The sequence below is a fragment of the Parambassis ranga genome, chromosome 22 (genome assembly GCF_900634625.1).
Source record: "Parambassis ranga chromosome 22, fParRan2.1, whole genome shotgun sequence".
Taxonomy (NCBI): Eukaryota; Metazoa; Chordata; class Actinopteri; family Ambassidae; genus Parambassis; species Parambassis ranga.
Window position 1 is genome coordinate 14,592,669 of NC_041042.1, and position 18,713 is coordinate 14,611,381.

The 18,713-nt window shown below is 44.1% G+C and overlaps 1 protein-coding gene across 1 annotated transcript in view; it reads left to right on the top strand.

Annotated features, from left to right (window-relative positions):
- Nucleotides 1–18,713, top strand: part of grin3ba (glutamate receptor, ionotropic, N-methyl-D-aspartate 3Ba) — a 63,913-nt gene that overhangs the window by 22,676 nt on the left and 22,524 nt on the right. The window contains exons 2-4 of the mRNA XM_028395593.1: nt 10,775–11,475; nt 16,626–17,122; nt 18,066–18,337. Coding sequence (XP_028251394.1) covers nt 10,775–11,475; nt 16,626–17,122; nt 18,066–18,337 — 1,470 coding nt within the window. The remainder of the gene's footprint in view (nt 1–10,774; nt 11,476–16,625; nt 17,123–18,065; nt 18,338–18,713) is intronic.

An 18,713-nucleotide genomic window follows, 5' to 3' on the forward strand; every position in this document is an offset into this window, starting at 1 on the left:
GATAATTGTGGATGTGGCCAAATAGCTGCAGTTGTGTAGTTTCGACCTTCCTCCTTCACCTGTACTCCCTCCTCCTCACCTAAAGCAATCAGATTATTTTCAGTAGAGACAGTGTGTCTGCTGCCAACAGTTCCTCTTGCTGTGAACTTCATTTGTGGAAGGGCAACTCCGGACAATGACTGAGCTTATTTGTCCAGAATTCACAAAATAGCTTTTATCATCTGTGGGGTGTTTAGTGTCTCTGTGGCGCAGGCTCCGGGTCACAGCTGCTACCGTGACCACATTTGACTCACCATTGCCCTGCATGTGTTGGACTTCCAATAACAAGCAGCAGTGGTGATGCAGTGTTATCTCTTTCTCTCATATATTATCTCACCTAGATGGACTCCTAGGAGTGGTGATTATGGGATCTCTTGGGGCCTTATGCAAAAATTCACAAGGGGCCCCTCCTTCCAGCTTTCATCACCATTAAAAATTGATTAATTTGAAAATATAACTATATACAACATTAAAACTTTAAAAATATAGGGATATCTCCTTTCGTTCATTGCAAAGGTTTTTTTTTTTTCTCTAGTGTTAGTTAAAAGTCCGTCGGCCCTCGGGGGTCACAAATTGGCCTGGGGCCCCCAACCAGTTTCCATTTCTTTTTCTTCTTCTACGGTCCAGTCCCCGCCAATCAGTCTAGTCATTTAAAAATGACCCACGGCAAGATCAGGAATGAAAAACAGCACTGTTATCTTAATTGCCATTTCTCGTTTTCCAATATTAATATGAATATTGGAAAACGAGTCAATGTCCGTTTTCCGCTTTTTTTTTTTACTTCAAAATGGAAATCGAATGGCCGCAATATACACAGAAACCTCACATTTGCCCTTTTAAATACTGTGGTAGACAAATGAGTTCATGGTTGACTCAACCTCTGCAATGTGTCCAAATCATCACCCCTCCACCGCCGTGCTTGATAGTGTGTGTGTGAGGTTTTTCTGCTAGAATGCTGTTTGGTTTTCACTCACTCAGCATGGCAGTAATCATTAGGGCCAAACAAGTCCACTCTGGTCCCATGTGTCCATAGGACATAGTGCTATGGTTTTTTTAAATGCAGCTTCGTGCTTTTTTTAGACAGAACAGGTTTTCTTGTGGCATTCCTTGCAAACAAACTTCAGTCTTCCTTTAATCGTACTGTCAAGGACACTAATGTCTGACATACTCAGTGAGGCCTGTAGGCTCTGAGGCGTAGTTTCTGTTGTTGTTTTGTTTTTGTCTGAGCATTGCTGGTCACACTAAGGTCAAAAGTATTTCACATTTTTTTGTTGTTGTGTCCTCTTTGTGTTGTATTGTATTGTATTGTATTGTCATTTCTGCAGTATCAACTTCCTCATGCACTAAAAGCAGCCTGAGTCCAAGCAACATGCTCATCTGTGCCCCAAATCAAGTCACCCCAAACAGTCCTTCAATCGACTGGAACACATTAGAGTGGCACTTCTGGTGCTGAACGGGGTGCCGTTTGTCATACATTTTACCCCAGATTCAGATTGAATCTCATAGTCTTTTTGTTCACTTATTCCGTCCCGGCACTGGCGCTCCCAAATTTTTTTCCCTCATCTCTAATTAGCCCCTTTATTCTCACTCTTGCAGTTGAAATTGTTCAGTCTCTTCTGTGCATATTCATCTCCTCAGTCTCTCTCCCTCTGCCTCTCCATCTCTCCGTCATCTCTCTCTTATAGAGATGGATGAAAAGGGATATCGGGGAGTCTGGGTGGAGAGCTCAGCTGATAGGCTGAATCAAGGCAGGTCATTTACTCACCGCAGGCCCATCCATCCTGGAACCCACACACACACACACACACACACACACACACACACATATCCTCACCACACACTCTGGCACAAACACACTGCCCCTAAATGACTTCCATCTCTCTCTGTGTATTATTTCACTCCTGGGAAGTTCAGTATTCAACCTGACTGGACCAAAGGGATGTTTTCCATCAGGAGTTTGTTCTTTCTCACTAAACAAAAAAATGAACACACACACACAAAGACCAAGAAATATCACACATACTCAGACACGCACCCTGTGCTCAAAGCTCTAGACATCTCATTACTGGCATGGTGTGCTTTCACCGCTGGGGAGTTGTGAATAAATGTGTCCCCCCTGAAGTTTTTGCTGTTTGCAGCTCTGCTCCCCGTGGGCTGACTGTTAATGACATCACGCCACTCTGCATCTGTACTGAGGGGGGAAACTGTTGGTGTCATTCTCCCAGTAACTAAATAATGTTGCCGTCTCATCGGTCTGGCTGCCTGCTGGTCAAATTGCAACCAAGCGAGAGGCCATTTTCTGCCTTCTGCCAACGCCTGAAAACCTAAAACGGCTTAGTTTACCCCCAACATGATGGCATGATTACTCCAAACGCTTGACGCCACCACCAGCAGGTTAGCAGCGAGGGAGGGTGATAAAACTGGGCTGTGGGAAGTGAGGAAGAGTTATGATCTAGAAAATTGTGGTGATGGAAAACCAGTGGAAGGTGTTCAAGAAGGTGTATGTTGCTGCTGCGACGGGCAGTCTTCATTATTGACAGATGTGCGGTGTAATCAGAATACAGCATGTATGTGCTACTGTAGGGCGGATGGATGAGTCAGGGGAGAAAATGCGATTACAGTGGCAATCATAACTCAGATTAGCCTTCCTCTGTACCTCTCTCCACTGTTCAACACAGGAATCAATCACCATCACATTCACTACGCCGCCTCATATCACACACAGGGCCGCTCCAAAAAGGACAAATATTATTCTCTCCGGCGGAGAAAACAACATTGTCTATAGAGCAAGGACAACAATCGGTCTCTTTAATAAAAAACGGCAGCTATTATGATCATAAATAGTGAGGGGGCCAGAGGCTGTTTGTAGGGGAGGGATGATACATGAATCCATTCAGCATATTTCTACTGTGGGCTTGTATCTCTGCAACTGAGGGGATCAAAGGAGCTCCTGACAAAAGAGGCGCAGATGCAGCGTGCTGAGATGACAGCCTTCGCCGATGCTAGCAGTGCACTCAGCACTAACGTCGGCTGACTAGAGACCTGACTAACCAGTCCAGAGCAGCACATTTAGTCCCCCCTGCTGTTTCCTCTATCAGATTATTATTGATGACATCAGGACATCCTTAGGCCCGTGGAGGCTCATTAAAGCAGAAGTCAACTGATAATGAAAGTGAACATTCTGCACTGGATCACTTCATTTAGTCACCACTACAGATTAGCATGGAGGCATTTGCATACTTTGATATGCACTTGGATTTTAGTTATTCCCTCTGGATTGCTATTTGATTAAACTGTGGAATCATGTAGCAAAAACTTCTTCATGGGTACAAAGCCCACAGCACTTGGCTGGTTTGAGTATGTGATCAGTCTGTAATATGTGTGTATGTGTGTAGAAGCAGCATTTTCCTGGTTCTTTCAGTACTACAGGGACAATATGCTGATGTGCTCAGTGTCTTGATCATTCATATTAATTTGAAGCTACGCTGAGAACAATATTCCATCAAATGGTTTGTAAATAGCACACATTTTTTTTCCCCACACGCACATTTTCACTCTCTCATGGACAAATTCTTTGTATACGTGTTCACATATATCACTCACACACCTTCACAAACACATCCACCCTTCTATGGTTGGTTTGACAACGAGCAAATCCCATTTTCCTTCTGCCTTTTTTTACCCGTTCCAGAATGATTCCTATAAACTCAGAGCCCGCAGGAAAAGAGAAGACGTGGCCTGTCAGGACTTTTATGGCTTTTCCCACAATCGCTCAGGAGTACAATGGTGTTTTTATGATGTTACTGTACAGCCCTCCCTTCTCCCAACCTGCCATGCCACCGCAAAGGAAACTAACAAGGTCCTTATGTTTAATGGACTCAACACACTCGTACCTCCAGCCGTCGCCAAATTGTCACAGCTATGAGCCGCCTAAGCAATGAGCAACCATTTCCCTCTCATCAAACCTAATTCGGAGTGTGCTTTACACTTTGTGCCTGCTGTTTTATCATGCCTCCCTAAGGGGCCCACAATCTCACACTATACTTTTTTCTGCTCGATCACTGTATTGGAGAATGTGGGTGGAATTGGATGGCGTCAAGGTATTTGCATATGTAATTTTAGCGGTGACAATCAGAAAGATGTGGCACCATCTCCATCAACTGTTCACTGTGAAACAAGATTTAGGCTCCTTTCAATCTGTGGCCAGTCCTGTGGTGGAGCCTAATAGTGTGTATCTTACTGCTTATCGACACTGTTTCTCTGAGCCAACAGGCTGTTATGCTTAGATAACCATAGTCATTTGCTGCGTTAAGTGGCTGATTGCTTCACAGTTGTGGTTTGCGTGCATGTGTGAGTGTGTGGTATACTTTCATGCATGTGTAAGCACGTAAATGCAATTTGCAGCCTGTGTGCGTGTTGCAGTTCGGGTGTGTGTACATTTGCGTTAATGCTGCGTATGTGTGTACCGGCGCCAGCTTCCTCCCCCCCCCACCAAGCTTAGCTCCAGTCCCCGGCTCGGCAGCATGGCTGAGTAAGATTAAAGTCACCCATATTAAACATAGTGCCAGGAGACGTAAGAAAATTAGGAGAAAATTAAACAATGCTATTTGCATACAATTACACAACAGCACTGCAAACAGACATGCACAGTCTGGTCAAGTAAAGAGCCTCGCTCAGCGTTGCTTCATTAACTATGTAAACAACTCTTACTGGCCTTATTCAATCATGGCTGTTTGGACTGTGAGAGAAAATCAGAAGAAAACACACACATTCAACAGTTTCTTTATTCATTATGTATGAGGTAATGCAAGTCAATGATGCTCATTGCTCCTCTTTTCTCTCTTCACCAGTTTTGCACTGCAGGTTAAATGCAATTGCTCAGTGCTGGTTTTTAGAGTATTTTACCCATTCCTAAGCCCTCATCTGCTGGCATTTTAGTCTGACATTCAGGCTACAACGCTCTCAGGTATTTGAAATATAAGGCGCGCACCCTGCTGAGAAAATCTTTCACAAAAAAACAAGCAGAGTAACATCAATGTCTATCTGGTTCCTCTCTATTGCACATGCATTCACATGCAAAGCATCACCTTTTTACCTCCTTGGGCAAATACGGATATTAAACCACATATCAATTTCTCCTCCATCTCTCATCTCAAACATATATTCACATCTTCGCTGTCTGTCTGTCTCTCCTCTTCGTATCTCCCCTCGTACATCCAGCCAGCTCACCTGGTGACAGTGCTGGTGAAATATTAATGTGTTCAGTGAAGTGTTGTTGTTTGGAGTGCTGCCCTGACCATGAGCTTTGTTTCTGGACTGAGTTAAAAAAAAAAGGTAAGCAGCCATTCAGAGGCTCAGGCAAAGGTCCATACAGCTGCCCGTAAGACCCCGAGCAGGTCCGCACTTTATCCACCGGTGCTTTGCACGATGCAAATGATTCATGACTGCAATGTTAAGCTCAGCTGGGGCAATAGTGAGCTTTTCCAATAAGTCGAGCTGCAGCGAGTTAGAGAGAGATCCCTTGCCTGAAGCTGTGAAGGAAGGACAACAGGAGATGTCTGGTTTCCACATCTCAGGCCTCCCACAGCCGCCCCAGACTAACCAATACTTACACACGCTCCCATGTCCCACCTCCCTGCTTTTTCTTCCAACTTTGCTTTTAATAATCTTTGAAACCGCAGGTGCTGCTGTTTCCTTTGCGCCTTCCTTTTTTTTTTTTTTTTGTTCTGGGATTTTTTTTTTGGCACTGGAAGGTGTGCATTCGGTTGCACATCTTCCAAGTGTTGCTGCTCTTCATATGGAGGCCTAAATAAGGAATGAGCTTAGTAACTGGGAGCTGCTCCCTCCTGTTCTGATTCAACGCACTCCTGTCGGTTTGCTTACTCCACATTGCCCGAAGATCCCTCTGGGTTTACGCTCAAGTATTCACACCTCGGTGTGTTTGTACTGTATCTGTGTGTTCCTGCACGGGTGCCTGTGCATGCTGGTCGTGTTTGTGTGTTTGTGCATGCAGCATGTTGTGCCTGTCTGCTGCCCACGCATAGGGATTTCACTGCATGTATTTGTTCACATGCAGTTTGTTTAAAATACCTCAAAACCATCAAGCCAAAGCATCAGACAGCACGCTGGATTTGTTTAGTTGAGGCAAAGCTTCAGTTCAAGGCTTCTAATTTGCAGATGTGTGAGAAGGGCTATGGATTTTATATTTTATACCTGAATAATGCTGACACTCCGTTTAGCTCTGCTTATCTTGCATCCTTAGTTCTGAGTCTTTTCTCACCTTATGCCCGCAGATGAAGCTTTTACCTGAATATAGAGAAAAAAAAAAGATAAGAGCGTCAGCACACAAAATACACACACACACACACACACTAAACACACACTGGAGGTCCTTACAGGTTTAAAATGTGTAGCTGCTTAGCAAATCCATTACATTTCTAACCAAGCCTGAAAGAGCCCTGCGCGCAAAAAGATCAACCTGGGTCTGGATTGACCTGAGTGACAGAGCTGGATCAAGCCGGCTTGGTGGTCCCTGCACAGCAAAGCAAATCCCCTAAAAAAACCCTTATAGATGTGTGTCTCTGTGTTTCAAAGAGCCACTAGTCTGCAAACTTTCCTCAAACGCTACAGCCACATTTTTTCTTGTCTAGACGGTGACATCATAACAGATATACTGGCTGCATTCCTCCAGAGATCAAAACTCAACTCAGGTTCCCTCGGGTCTCCTGAAAAAAATGACATTTAAAATTCAAATGTCCCATAAATGCAACAACAACAAAGTTGGCCCTGACCCAAGGCGAAAGTACTGTCAAAAACAAACACAAATTCATGCAGACAGGCCCAGTGGACTTAGAGATCTGTCATAGGCATGCAGCTGTATGCCAACATATACACATACATACATTAAATCTGGTGTGTCACAGGGATAAACACCGATGCTGCCAGCTTGTCTTTTAAGACACGCTGGATTAAGCTGGAGCGACGACTGGCAGGGTTTTCATTGTCCTGGATACACTGCAGCACTTCAAGATGCTGTGTGCAGGGTTTTGTTTGATTGAAGACTTTTTGGAGGATGAGCAACAAATAGCTTAAAATCCAAAAAAAAGGGCACAGAGAGCATGTGCGTTTAAAAAGAATAGAGCGATGATTAATAAAAAGACTGACTGGCAGGACGCTGATAGCGGTTTACCACATGTTGGTGAATCATTTATTTCATGCTGATATTGCGAGGTGAAAAGGTAGATCAGGAATGCATAAGGTGGAATTCACTTGCACGAGTATTGTGTGCCAGCAAAAGTTGAATCTAGTTCACTTTTTTTTGTTTACTTGAGACCTCTGCATTGGCACCCTGCTAGCATGGCCTCATTCGAATAACAGAGGAAGCAGCATTTTTTTTTTCCGTCCTCCAGATCTCAAAAAAAAAAAAAAATACACAATCTCAGTCCAACAGCAGCTTGACTCTCCATAATTCTATGCATGAACACTTTCCATCCCACTTCATTCTAACAGTGCTTGGATCGTTCGGTGTGGTGTTGATGAGTCTGAAGCATCAAATAAAATACACTTTGTTCACTGAAATTAGGTTTTCAGTTTCCTTTCCAGGAGTTTCAGACCAGAAAACTGTAGAATGCAGCATGTTACCATGTTTATCTCATTATTGTGTTTACTTTACAGTCTCAGCACTGAATGCATGATGTTTGAACGCTACTTGGACAAAGAGGGATGTAATTTGTGTCAAAATAAGGCATGCCAGTGTCTGTCTAGGTGTCATCTTTTCATTGTTCTCCCGATCTGGCTGAAGGCGATAAACTCGACACATCCTGACAAATAACACTTTTGGGCGATAATTACACCCCCCCATAAACAACACATGGTTGCACTGATGCTGGATGGCAACAGTGCATGTTGACATATGGTCTGACATCACTTAATCAGAGAATTGAGACAAAAAAAGATGCAAAAGTTTGCAAAACGAGCCCACTACCCTGTCCCTGACTCTTTATTTTATTTAAGTTTTTCATTTTTACAGTGGATTCCACTCATGGTTAAGGTTGTGGTTAACAAAAATATTAACTACCTTAGGCAATAAAAATACAATTTTAAACACATTTTAAAAGGAAAAATGTTCCTACCTGCCTCCATGGTAACGAGTTTCACTCCACAGCAATGCAGACTGCATAGTAATACATAGAGGTTGGTCATTTCAAAGGATTGAAAATATGTTTTTCTGGTGATGATGTCACCACTTTTGTTACACAGCTTCTTTGTGAACATGCACTACAACAAACAAGTGGAGACAGTCTGAAAATGTGCAGCGTGGTCAGAGCGCACTTTTAGTCAGAGCAGTCAGCTAAGATCAGCTTAACTCCAATACTGAACTTAGCTGAAGGAACCCAGCTGTTAACAGCTGTTAGAATAGAATAAGAACACTTTATTCATCCCAAGCTGGGTAATATTGCTGTTGTTTTGTTGGTGATGCTTTGTGCTTTTGTACCTTTACTGTAAGCACAGCAGAAAATGCCCTCCTCCCTGTTTTTTATTGCTGTAATATATCATTGGAATTAATTGTCCTGGAAAATTCAAATACAGGCAAGAAGACACTGCTGTTGTAATAGGCAATAACTCCGCTGTACTTTTTTTTTGTTTAAGTCCACTTTGGTGCTTTGGTCACATTTGATTGCCCTCAATTTTTTTTAAAGTTCTTCCTCCTCTGGTGAAAACAGTTAGAGCGCCTCCTCATCTTATGGGCTGGAACTCATGTCCTCACAAAAAGAGCTCATATCACCTTATCTCCTCAGAATCACATCACGGCTCCCACATCAGCCTCCTCCATTAACTCTAATTTGTTTTCTCTCCCACCAGCATCAACTACGAATACAACTTCTCTAACACTCCGGTTTGGCCCTTGTTATTATTCTCACGTATTCAGTGTTGAAGTCGTGCTCACTGAGAGTCGATCTGGATAAGGACGCCTGGCTAAACGCCTCAAATATAATTGAAATTGTAAAAGACTCTCTCTAAAAGTCAGACAAGCTATAATGTGCGTGAGAAATAATGAAATAACACTGGTACAAAACAGCTGACGCAGCTGTGGGATGTCCCGCAGATGAACATTATTACAATTAATTTGACAATGATATATTCAGCATGAATCCTTCTCTGCTCTCCTAACAAGCTATAGTGACTAGCAGAATAATTTATAGCTGTTTCTTTGCTCAATCTGTTTTGTAGATTTAAATTTACATTCAGTCATATATAATATTTAGGACATAGATGGTGATGATTGTGGATCGTACTCAGAGGCACTTAAAATGAGAGCAGATATAGATTTACATACTAATTCCTGCAGCAGCCTTGAGGCTCTGTTTTGATCTTCTATCGTCAGATTTTGTGTTCTCTGCCTCCTTTCTTTGCATGATGCTCGTTTCATTTCTTGACACTAATATACTGAATCATCCACACACCTGACAGGCACCACCTTCCTGTCTCTATCCGTCTGTACTGCCGTCTTCGCTGACAATCCTTCTCGCCCGGCACACCTTTTTTGGCCCCACACTGAGTTCAAACAAATGACATATCCTTACTTGTCCCTCAGCACACACACACCTGGCCCTTTTCCGGCAGGATAAATACATACGGTGCATTAAGTCCTCCATGTCTCTCAAGACTTCAAATGCCTTTTTTTTCTTCCTCTCTTAAGGGACTCAAGGACTTTAAGCAGAGGGTCGCTCTGTTTACTTTGTACTCCCGAGTGGGATGTTTCCATGCGAATGAGTGTGTCTGTGAGTGTGTGTTGGTGTTATGCTTAGATATTTCATCTTCAGAGTCACAGGGGTATGTGTGAGTGTGCAGTGCATAGGTATTCTGTATGTACCTACTTATGTAGATCTGATTAATTGCCCTCTGTGCATGTTGCTGGTCTGTATGTGTATGTGTGTGTGTTTGTGCACATAGATTTCTGCATGTGTTAGAGAGAGCCTGTATTTCTTGCCAGAGGGTGTTTATGAACATAATTTGTAATGCACATCACCAGTGCTCAATGAAGTAGAGCCACTCAAAGCAAATCTTAAGTCATACTAAGCTAAACTTTGGACTCTCTATATAAAAGCAGCCCCCCCTCCACCCCCCCCCTCCTTCAACATTGCCTGGAGCGCTGATAGGATGAAAAATGGAAAGAAACCCCAAAGGAAGGAGGGGGAAGGTCCATCTGTGAGCTGCATTCAAGGACAACAGTGTTATCCATTTTGGAACAGTATGAAACAAGCCAGTGTTTTCACTGGGGTTTGGAAATGCAGGCTTCTGGATGAACTGTGGATGCTACTGTTGTCTTGCCAAGCCAACTGTGATGTTGCAGATTAGATGCGAATCATTGACTCCTTGTTTGTATCAGTGCGACTCTTCTCATTCAGAGTGAGAGATAATGAACAAATGTGACTGATTGTTTCTGATCTGTGTTGTGGTAAATTACTACAGCAGCAGAAATTGTTTTGCAGTTCTGTGTCTCTCGTAAGGGCTGCGTTTAATGTGATGTTATTCAGCCCTGAGGTGCTGGGGTTTGGCGATATCTATTAATCTCTGTTCTGATCTTGTTGTTTTTTTTTCTTTCCTCCCCTCTCTTTGTGTTTCTTCTCCATTCTGTCATTCTATTTTTGTCTTCCCCCCCCTCACTTCCTCCTCTCTTATTTTCTTTGATCTTTTAACTCTTCCACCTTCACCTTCCTGTCCTCTCTTATAGAACCGATTTCACCTGCAAATGTCAGCTCGTGTGCCTCCATCAACCCTGGGCAGCCTGCTGCTAGCAGTCCTGCAGGGGGGTGAAGGGGGCAGGGACAGAGGACACCGCGGGGAAGGCAGCTGGGGAGGAGCAGCCGTCATCTGCCCGGGCTGGGACGAAGGCGGTGACGGGTTGCTTTCTCACCTGCAGAGGCACAGTGGTTTTACTTGGCATTTGTGGGACATCATCAACATGACACACATCACAGGGGGGAGGGATCGGAGGGGGGAGGCAAGTGAGGAGAGGAGGGAGGATCAGATGGAAGAAGAGGCTTTGAAGATAATCTCTGCTCGTTTCCTGCGCTCTCCTTCTCCTATCTCCTCTGTTCTCCTCCTGGGATCTGACCCCGAGTGTCTCTCCTCGGTCCTGCGGGCTGCTCAGCGCCTCGCTCCGTCACTACCAGCGCTGCAGTGGATCATGGGATATCCCTTGTCTCCGGATTCACTACACACCCTAGGAGGTCCCCTTGGATTGTTGGCCTATGGTGAGGTTGGCCGCAAGCCAATAAGCTTCTACATACGGGATGCTTTGCAGTTGATTGGCCGAGCAATCACTGCTGCGACTATGGTGAGCCCGGAACTGGCGCTGATACAGAACATGGTGAATTGTTATGACAAACCAACCCAACACGACGTACCGTCGTCCGGACAGTATCTTGCCAGGTACGCACACACGTACACACACAGAATGTGGCTACTCATTAATTTGTCATGTGTCTTAAACACCTAAATAGATGGCCTCATTTTCCTTTATGGTATATTGGGAAAAAACATCATGTTTACTGCACAAAAATAGACAGAATATCATTTCTAAATACCACCGCCAGTCTGTGTAGGCTGGGAAAGAAGTTTTGGTGGAAGCTACCTTGAGACGGATATCAGCCTCCACCCCATTACAGCTGGAGCTTTTGGTTTGCTGCTCCCACAGCACTGAAAAAACTTGCCCCTGAATAATCCTCAGACCTGACTGTAAACATGTTTATAGTGGCTATTTCTCTGTAAAAAAAGAAGTTACATTTTTGTCTGTGCATTTTGTTGGAGCAAGGGAACAGGGTCGGTTCCAGGGCAGGATTTTTTGGCTAGTGAGGAGTTTGGATCATGATTCGTGTCCAGACCTGACCAGGTCTTTACATCTTTAGCCACTGGCCAAACTTAATTGTCTCTAGGGCACATAAAATGCTGATGATATTTAAATCACCATATGATATATAGAAGACGGCAACGACCTGCAATTAAATTCCTCTGGTCACACCACTAAGGGCCTGTAAGCTCGTTAGCTTTCTGAGTGACACTTTGGCATTTTCGTGAGGAGTTGCTGGCTCCACTTGTGGTACTGTACGCTCCGGTTGCTGCCCTTGTCTGTCCTCTGCACCGTGGGGGTGGCAACTTCTGAATAGCGCTGTCATACTAGTGGTGGGGAGGAGGTCTTTATGGCATACAGATTCACAGACTGACACCAGAGGGTTTTTGTGTGTTTCTCTTTGCTGTTGCTGCTGCTTCAATCCCTGCAGTTTTTTTTTAAAGGGCTTCTGACAGCTTTCACGGGTCTGTCAAGGTGCAGCCTGTGATAATAAATACACACAGGAAAAAAAACCCATATTGAAATACATATTAAACCTTAAACGATTTCACTTAAAGCAGAAAAAAATAAATCCTCACGTTTGGACACAGGGGGAGAAAAAACCCCTCTTAAGCCACACAGTATGTGACTGATACTGTGTGATGCAGTGAAGCCCTGTGCTATAAACTCACTTGAAAGTTAAATATTTCTGTCAGTTGACATGGATATTCCTCGAATAGTACTACAATGGATAAAACAGCATGAATCTGACGTTTGTGGTCATGTGGTACTACTGAGGAAAGGATTTGTGGCAGGAGCAGGGCCTGCAGCAAATATTGAGCACACACAGTGCCTGCCAGCTGAGAGTGATCATCAACAACACCCACATAATCACAAGCTGAATACTCACAGTGCTCTCACGCTTTAGCTGAGCACCGGGATATCAGAATCATTGAGCATGAAGGGCTAGAGGCTAAAACAAGTGGAGTGGGAGTCGTGTTACAAATGAATATAATTGAACTTTGAAAACAAGTGTATTGGGTTAATTGCACAGAATAAAGCCTGGCTATCGGTTGGTCCAATGCTGTGGTGGAGATGGAAATATAAACTATTGGATTTAATTCACATTTTGTTCTAACATTCACAGGTTTCATTCTTTTCACTGGCTTTTGTGTTTCTTTTACATTTTCTTTCATAAATTACTATGAAATGTAGTCTTTTGGCACCACTTTAGAGGAATTATTATTAACTTTGGTGATTATTTAGTGTTCCAATTGAGGCCTCATCAGGTCAGTACTTTGATGTATGTACAAAATGGCATTTATTTTTGCGACTACACAACAAGCCTTATGTCCATCAGGGGATGAAGCGAATATCACTCATCATCTTGTAATCACGTGTCAGTAGGTGGGATAGGCACTATCAAACATTATATCTTCAAATCTAAGTGTTATATCAGGAAAAATGAACAAGTGGAAGAATCTGAGTTCCAAATTGTAATGGATGAGCGTGTCGGAGCATCTCTGCAATTCTTACAGTGTGTTTCCTGTCTGCGAACAGGGTCATGATGGGCCAAGGCTTTATGGTGTACATGGGGAGCGAAGGCTGGCCTGTGTGCGCTGATCCACATAGATGAGCTACTATAACTCAGACCACTGAAAAATTGTCAGAACATGCAGTTGAGTATGGGGATGTACAGCCACAGGCCAGTCAGGGTCAGCGTGTGTTTATAATGTCACGGCTGACCATTGTGTTTTTATAAAAATAGAGAAGCTCAAGGATTAGTTTGTGTATTCGGAGGCCAAATTAGAGTCCGTCTGTTCAGAGGAGTTTTCAATCAATGGAGGACGTCAGTGACTGTCCTGCTTTACTTAAACGACAGCAATCTATCAAAGCCTGATCTTCACAGCATGTGTTTGTGGGAGTGTATAAAGGCATATTGAAACAGATTTCTGAGGACCTTGTACAAATCCACAGATAGGCTGTGTACCAATGGAGGAAATTCAGGTCCATTGTTTCCCTCCCTAGGAGTGAACTGTCAACAAAGATTAGTCCAACAATAAGTCATGAACCAGGCCACAAGGTTACAAAGGTACTTCTAAGCAGCAACGGCCCCTCTGGCATGCCTGACATACATGTAATTATTGGATAATATTCCTGAATTAATAAATGACAAAGTGAAAAAGAATATTTCTTTTTCAGCTTTCAGGACTGAATCAGCTGATGTTTTTGAGTCCTACTTATGCAGAAATATAGAACGTTTTGCAGCCCTGTATATGCAAATATGCCAAAGAAGTAGTTCTTGCAAAGCAATGAGATGAAAGAAAACAATAAGTAATGTTTTTAAACTAAAACCAAACTCCGTTAGGATAACAGGGAAAGTCGCACTCCTTCTGTGCAGGGCCAATTAGGACACAATCCAAACTATCAGAACAGACTATTTATAATACAGTCCTCTGCAATATAGCGTCAGTGACCTTTGTTCCTGGCCTGTGAGGGACTGATAAAAGGGGGTCGCTCTATCTCACTATTCAAACCCATTTAGTTAGTCTTTGCTCTCCAGTGTACTCCCCGATTCTTATCCCTCTGCTGCAACAGCCAGACATGCCTTTGCTCTGGAGAGCCCCAACAAAGCTGAAGGAAGTGAGAGACTTCCACGTGGAAAAGGCAATTAACAGCTCAATGCCCAAGGGACAGAGCGGGGAAGGCAGGGAGGGCAGAGAGAGGATGTGAGGAGATATAAAGCAAGCAAGGAAGGTACGAGGGAGGACAAGAGGGGAGGGAAAGCGGGATGGTAATGTTTCAGATTCAAAGCTGGAGAGCAATGAGAATAAAGCCAGCTACTTTTGATGTTCTTCTGAATGTCCAGAATGGAAAAGTCCCCAGGTGCTTATTCCCAAAAATACATTAGAGAGAAAGAAGAAGGTGGTCAAAGACAAACAGATAGATGAAAGACGGAGGAAGGAGGAAACAGCAAAAGGAAAATGGGAGTAAAGTCAAAGAAAAGGAAGGAAGGGGAATGTTGTATGGTTGAAGTGATGTGAGGGAGGAGAAAAGGGAAGAGAAAGGGAGAGAAACAGATAGCGGGCTGCTGTTATCAGAGTGAGATCTGCCAGTCATTGTCATCTTACTCGACACAGCTGCCACGCTGATTCCATCTCTCCAGAAGAGATTAAAACCAGTGAAACAAGCAGGCCTTGTATCATCCCTGATAGACAGAGGGAGTAAACTTTCCTCCAAACTAAAGGAGATGGAGCGATAACAGACTCAGACACATGCCTGAGACTCTCTTATAGAGCCATCATTTACCGGCCACTCTGCTGACATTTACTCTGAGCGTGTAAACTGGGGCCAGGTGTTGGCGAGAGGAAGCCATCCCTCTCTGACACCGCTGGCTGACTTATCAACCTGCTTTGACATCAACAGTCATTCTTTAAATGCAGCCTCTGGCCTGATGCAACTCAACAGCCAATAAAAGGTGGCGCCGCTTGAAATCGCGTCCTCTTCTGCAGGAATGAACCCAGACATGTTGCAAACTGTGAGGACGGCTGCTTTTGCACCCTTCTGCTCAGATAACAGATGTAAAGTGAAGCTTACTGTATGTGGCCAGCCATAGTCATTACAGAATGAGTCTGGAGTGGGTTGGCTTGATGAATCTGCTGTCTCTTGGATATGATGATTCAGCCGTGCTATTACCATGAGTGATTTCAGCTCAAGGCGAGGCGAGCACTTCCGCTTTATGGCCAGAGAGACAGAAAGAGCTGCTGATGAGGAAAGTTAATGTAGAATGGGATGTGAGTAACTTTCCTCTCATGGGCTTTTATTTTTTTTTAATCAGATTGAAGTCAGTCACAGTGTGTATACACAAAACCTTACATGAATTCACATGTAAAACTCCTCAGACAGGCTTTAGTCCAGGCGAGGCTTAGAGGAGAGGTTAATGACCCACATGATCAATGTCATCTTTTCATTTCCCTTTGCATGTCCTGTATTTAATGGAGGGAGTTCTCTTCTCTGCAGCAGTGACAGGCTACGCTCGTCAATTCATACATAGAATCAGAGAGGGAGGAAAAGAAAAGAGAAGTTATCAAAGAGCAAAGCTGTTTTTTTTTCTCTTCTGAGAAAGGGCTTCAACTCACCCTTTTCCATTATCCGAAAGGAAAACTTGCCATTTCTACCCGTGACCCAGACATCATCAGCAGTCCCTGCACGGTTCAACACCCACGCCGAATGCAGTGATCCCTGCATACTTTAACATTTAAACATCCACCCTCATGCTTTACAGTGACCTCCTGACAATCCCCCACTAATCAAGACATAATCAAACAGTATGGCTTCATACTGAGACCTCACCTGACGGGGGGGGGCATATGATCGAATGGTAAGACATGAGCTAACAATCCCTGCATGGTTCAAGAGGCCAGGGCAGATTTATGTGTGAGTGGGGATTGCTCCTCCTAATGAATTCCACCATAAAGACTGATGCGGGGCCACCAGGCGAGTGAGATGAATAGCAATGGCTGTCTGTATGGACTGGCAGATAGGAGGACACCCTCACTGCACTGCATTAACTTTTAATTATGACTCACTGGGAAAGGCAATTACCCATCCTAGACTAGACTTGCGAAAGCCAGACTGTGCCCATCTGTGCCAGCATGAGAAGCCATTCCCTTGTTTTTTCTTTATGCCGCTAGTTTATTATTATTATTATTACTTTAGGTTATGACTTGTTGTGCTTTTTTTGTTCTTCGAGGTTTCTTTCCAACACTTCCTTCTCTGGAGCAACAGGCCTGATCCAGGTGGATGCCAGTGTGTCTCGCATCCTCTCCTCCCAGCTGTTCCACGTGTGGAGCCTGAAGAGGGGCGCTCTGGGTCAGCCGGCCTGGGTGACTGTAGGCCAGTGGACACGAGGCCGACTGGAACTGGAGGGGGGCATTCTGGGACTTGTGGGAGGGTTTGGGAGCAGCCAGGGACAGGGGCTTGGAGCTGGGGTGAGAGGAGGGGATGGTCAGGGAGACCATAACGTCGGAGGTCGATGGAGGCCCGGTCTTTCTGTCGAGGGACACCGCCTCAGGGTGGTCACACTGGTGGAACACCCGTTCGTCTTCACGCGGGAAGTGGACGAGGATGGACAGTGTCCAGCTGGTCAGCTCTGCCTGGACCCCAGAACCAACCGGTCTGACATTTTACAGAGCCTCTTCAACCAGCTTCACAACCCAAATGCTACAATGGCTGAGTGGGAAGGCATCGGTGAGTTCTGAATGATTTAAACTCAGCATTTCTCCCATATAAACTTACTTCATTCTACTGGATGTCAGTGCTACATGTCTGACCCTGCACCTCCTCAAGACTTTGGGTTTCAGAACTATAATCAATATGGGATCATGGCACGTCTGTGTGGATCCAAAAATGTGATGTTCAATGTCAAGAGCTCAGGTAGCTCAGTTTCACAAATGGAACAGTATAAAAGGCATTCAATCAATAAGGGATCAAGAGTGCTGTGTCAAAGATACACCCGGTACTACCAGACACAGGGGACCAGTGTCAAACTGTACACACAGCCTATAGCCTGAAACTAAAATATATATGTTCTTTAGGTAGGAGAAGCAGAAGGCAGATACCTGATATTGTTTACAAGATGGTCAGCAATTAAGAAAATTAAATACATTTTTATTGAGTCACCAGTGACTCAGGAGCTTTACAGCCGATTGTAAAATATAGAGGAGGCACTGCACTCTTTAAATACAGTACAAAATGTCTCATTACATAATCCTATATGCCAGTGCTTGGGCAGAACTAATGGAAACATTCAGTGCCAAGCAGGAGCAATTGGAATACTGCTGATTTCAATTAGCTGAGATTGCAAAAAAAACAGGTTTGCCAGAAAAATCAAAATGGCATAAAATGGATTTTGTTGTGACATCCTGCCAGCTTTTTTTTTTTTTTAAGTGTAGTTCAAAGGTTGTTGGATGTGAATAAATGCAGTCCTGGCCTGAGTGCCTGGTTATTAAAATGTCCAAGTTGAAGTGTCCAGTGAGAATCCATCAACATTTTCCATGATCCATGGCCAACAGTTGTGCTCAAATTCCCAGAGGTGCAACCCCTGCACTTCCACTGCATGCATATGAATGTCTGAGCGGGCAAATTTCCACCTCGTCATCACTTCGTTCTTTTTTTTTCTTTTTTTTTTCAGAACTGCCGGAGGACCTGAGAAAGTGCTGCTATGGTTACTGCATTGACCTGTTGGAGAAACTGGCCGAAGACATGGACTTCACCTTTGACCTGTATATTGTCGGAGACGGGAAGTACGGGGCGCTGAGTGGGGCGGGACGCTGGACGGGGCTGGTGGGGGACCTGCTAAGCGGAACCGCTGACATGGCTGTCACCTCTTTCTCCATAAACTCGGCCAGGAGCAGAGTCATAGATTTCACCTCACCCTTCTACTCCACCAGCCTTGGAATTCTGGTACAGTTGCTTAAAGTCATCATTAGTTTTTATGACTGTAAAAGGCAGTTATGGAAATGTACTGCATTGCAGTCTTCAGAGTTGAGTCACTTTGATTTGTCAATCCCTCTTTGTCACTGCCACTATTTCACTATGATTCCATAATGTGATATGCAGCTGTTTAATTTCACCCCTTTGCCCCCCCTCACCCGGGTGAGGGACAGGACATCATTAGCTGGGGAATAATTACTTTATATGGAGTTTTCAGTGGGCTTGCTAATTATAAAAGTTTAAAATGAGAGGCAGTTGTCGAGTGTATAATGAGTCTGAGAAGCCGTCGTAGCAGAGTCCTCAAACATGCAGCAGTTATTCTTTGATTTGTTAACATCTCCCCCTG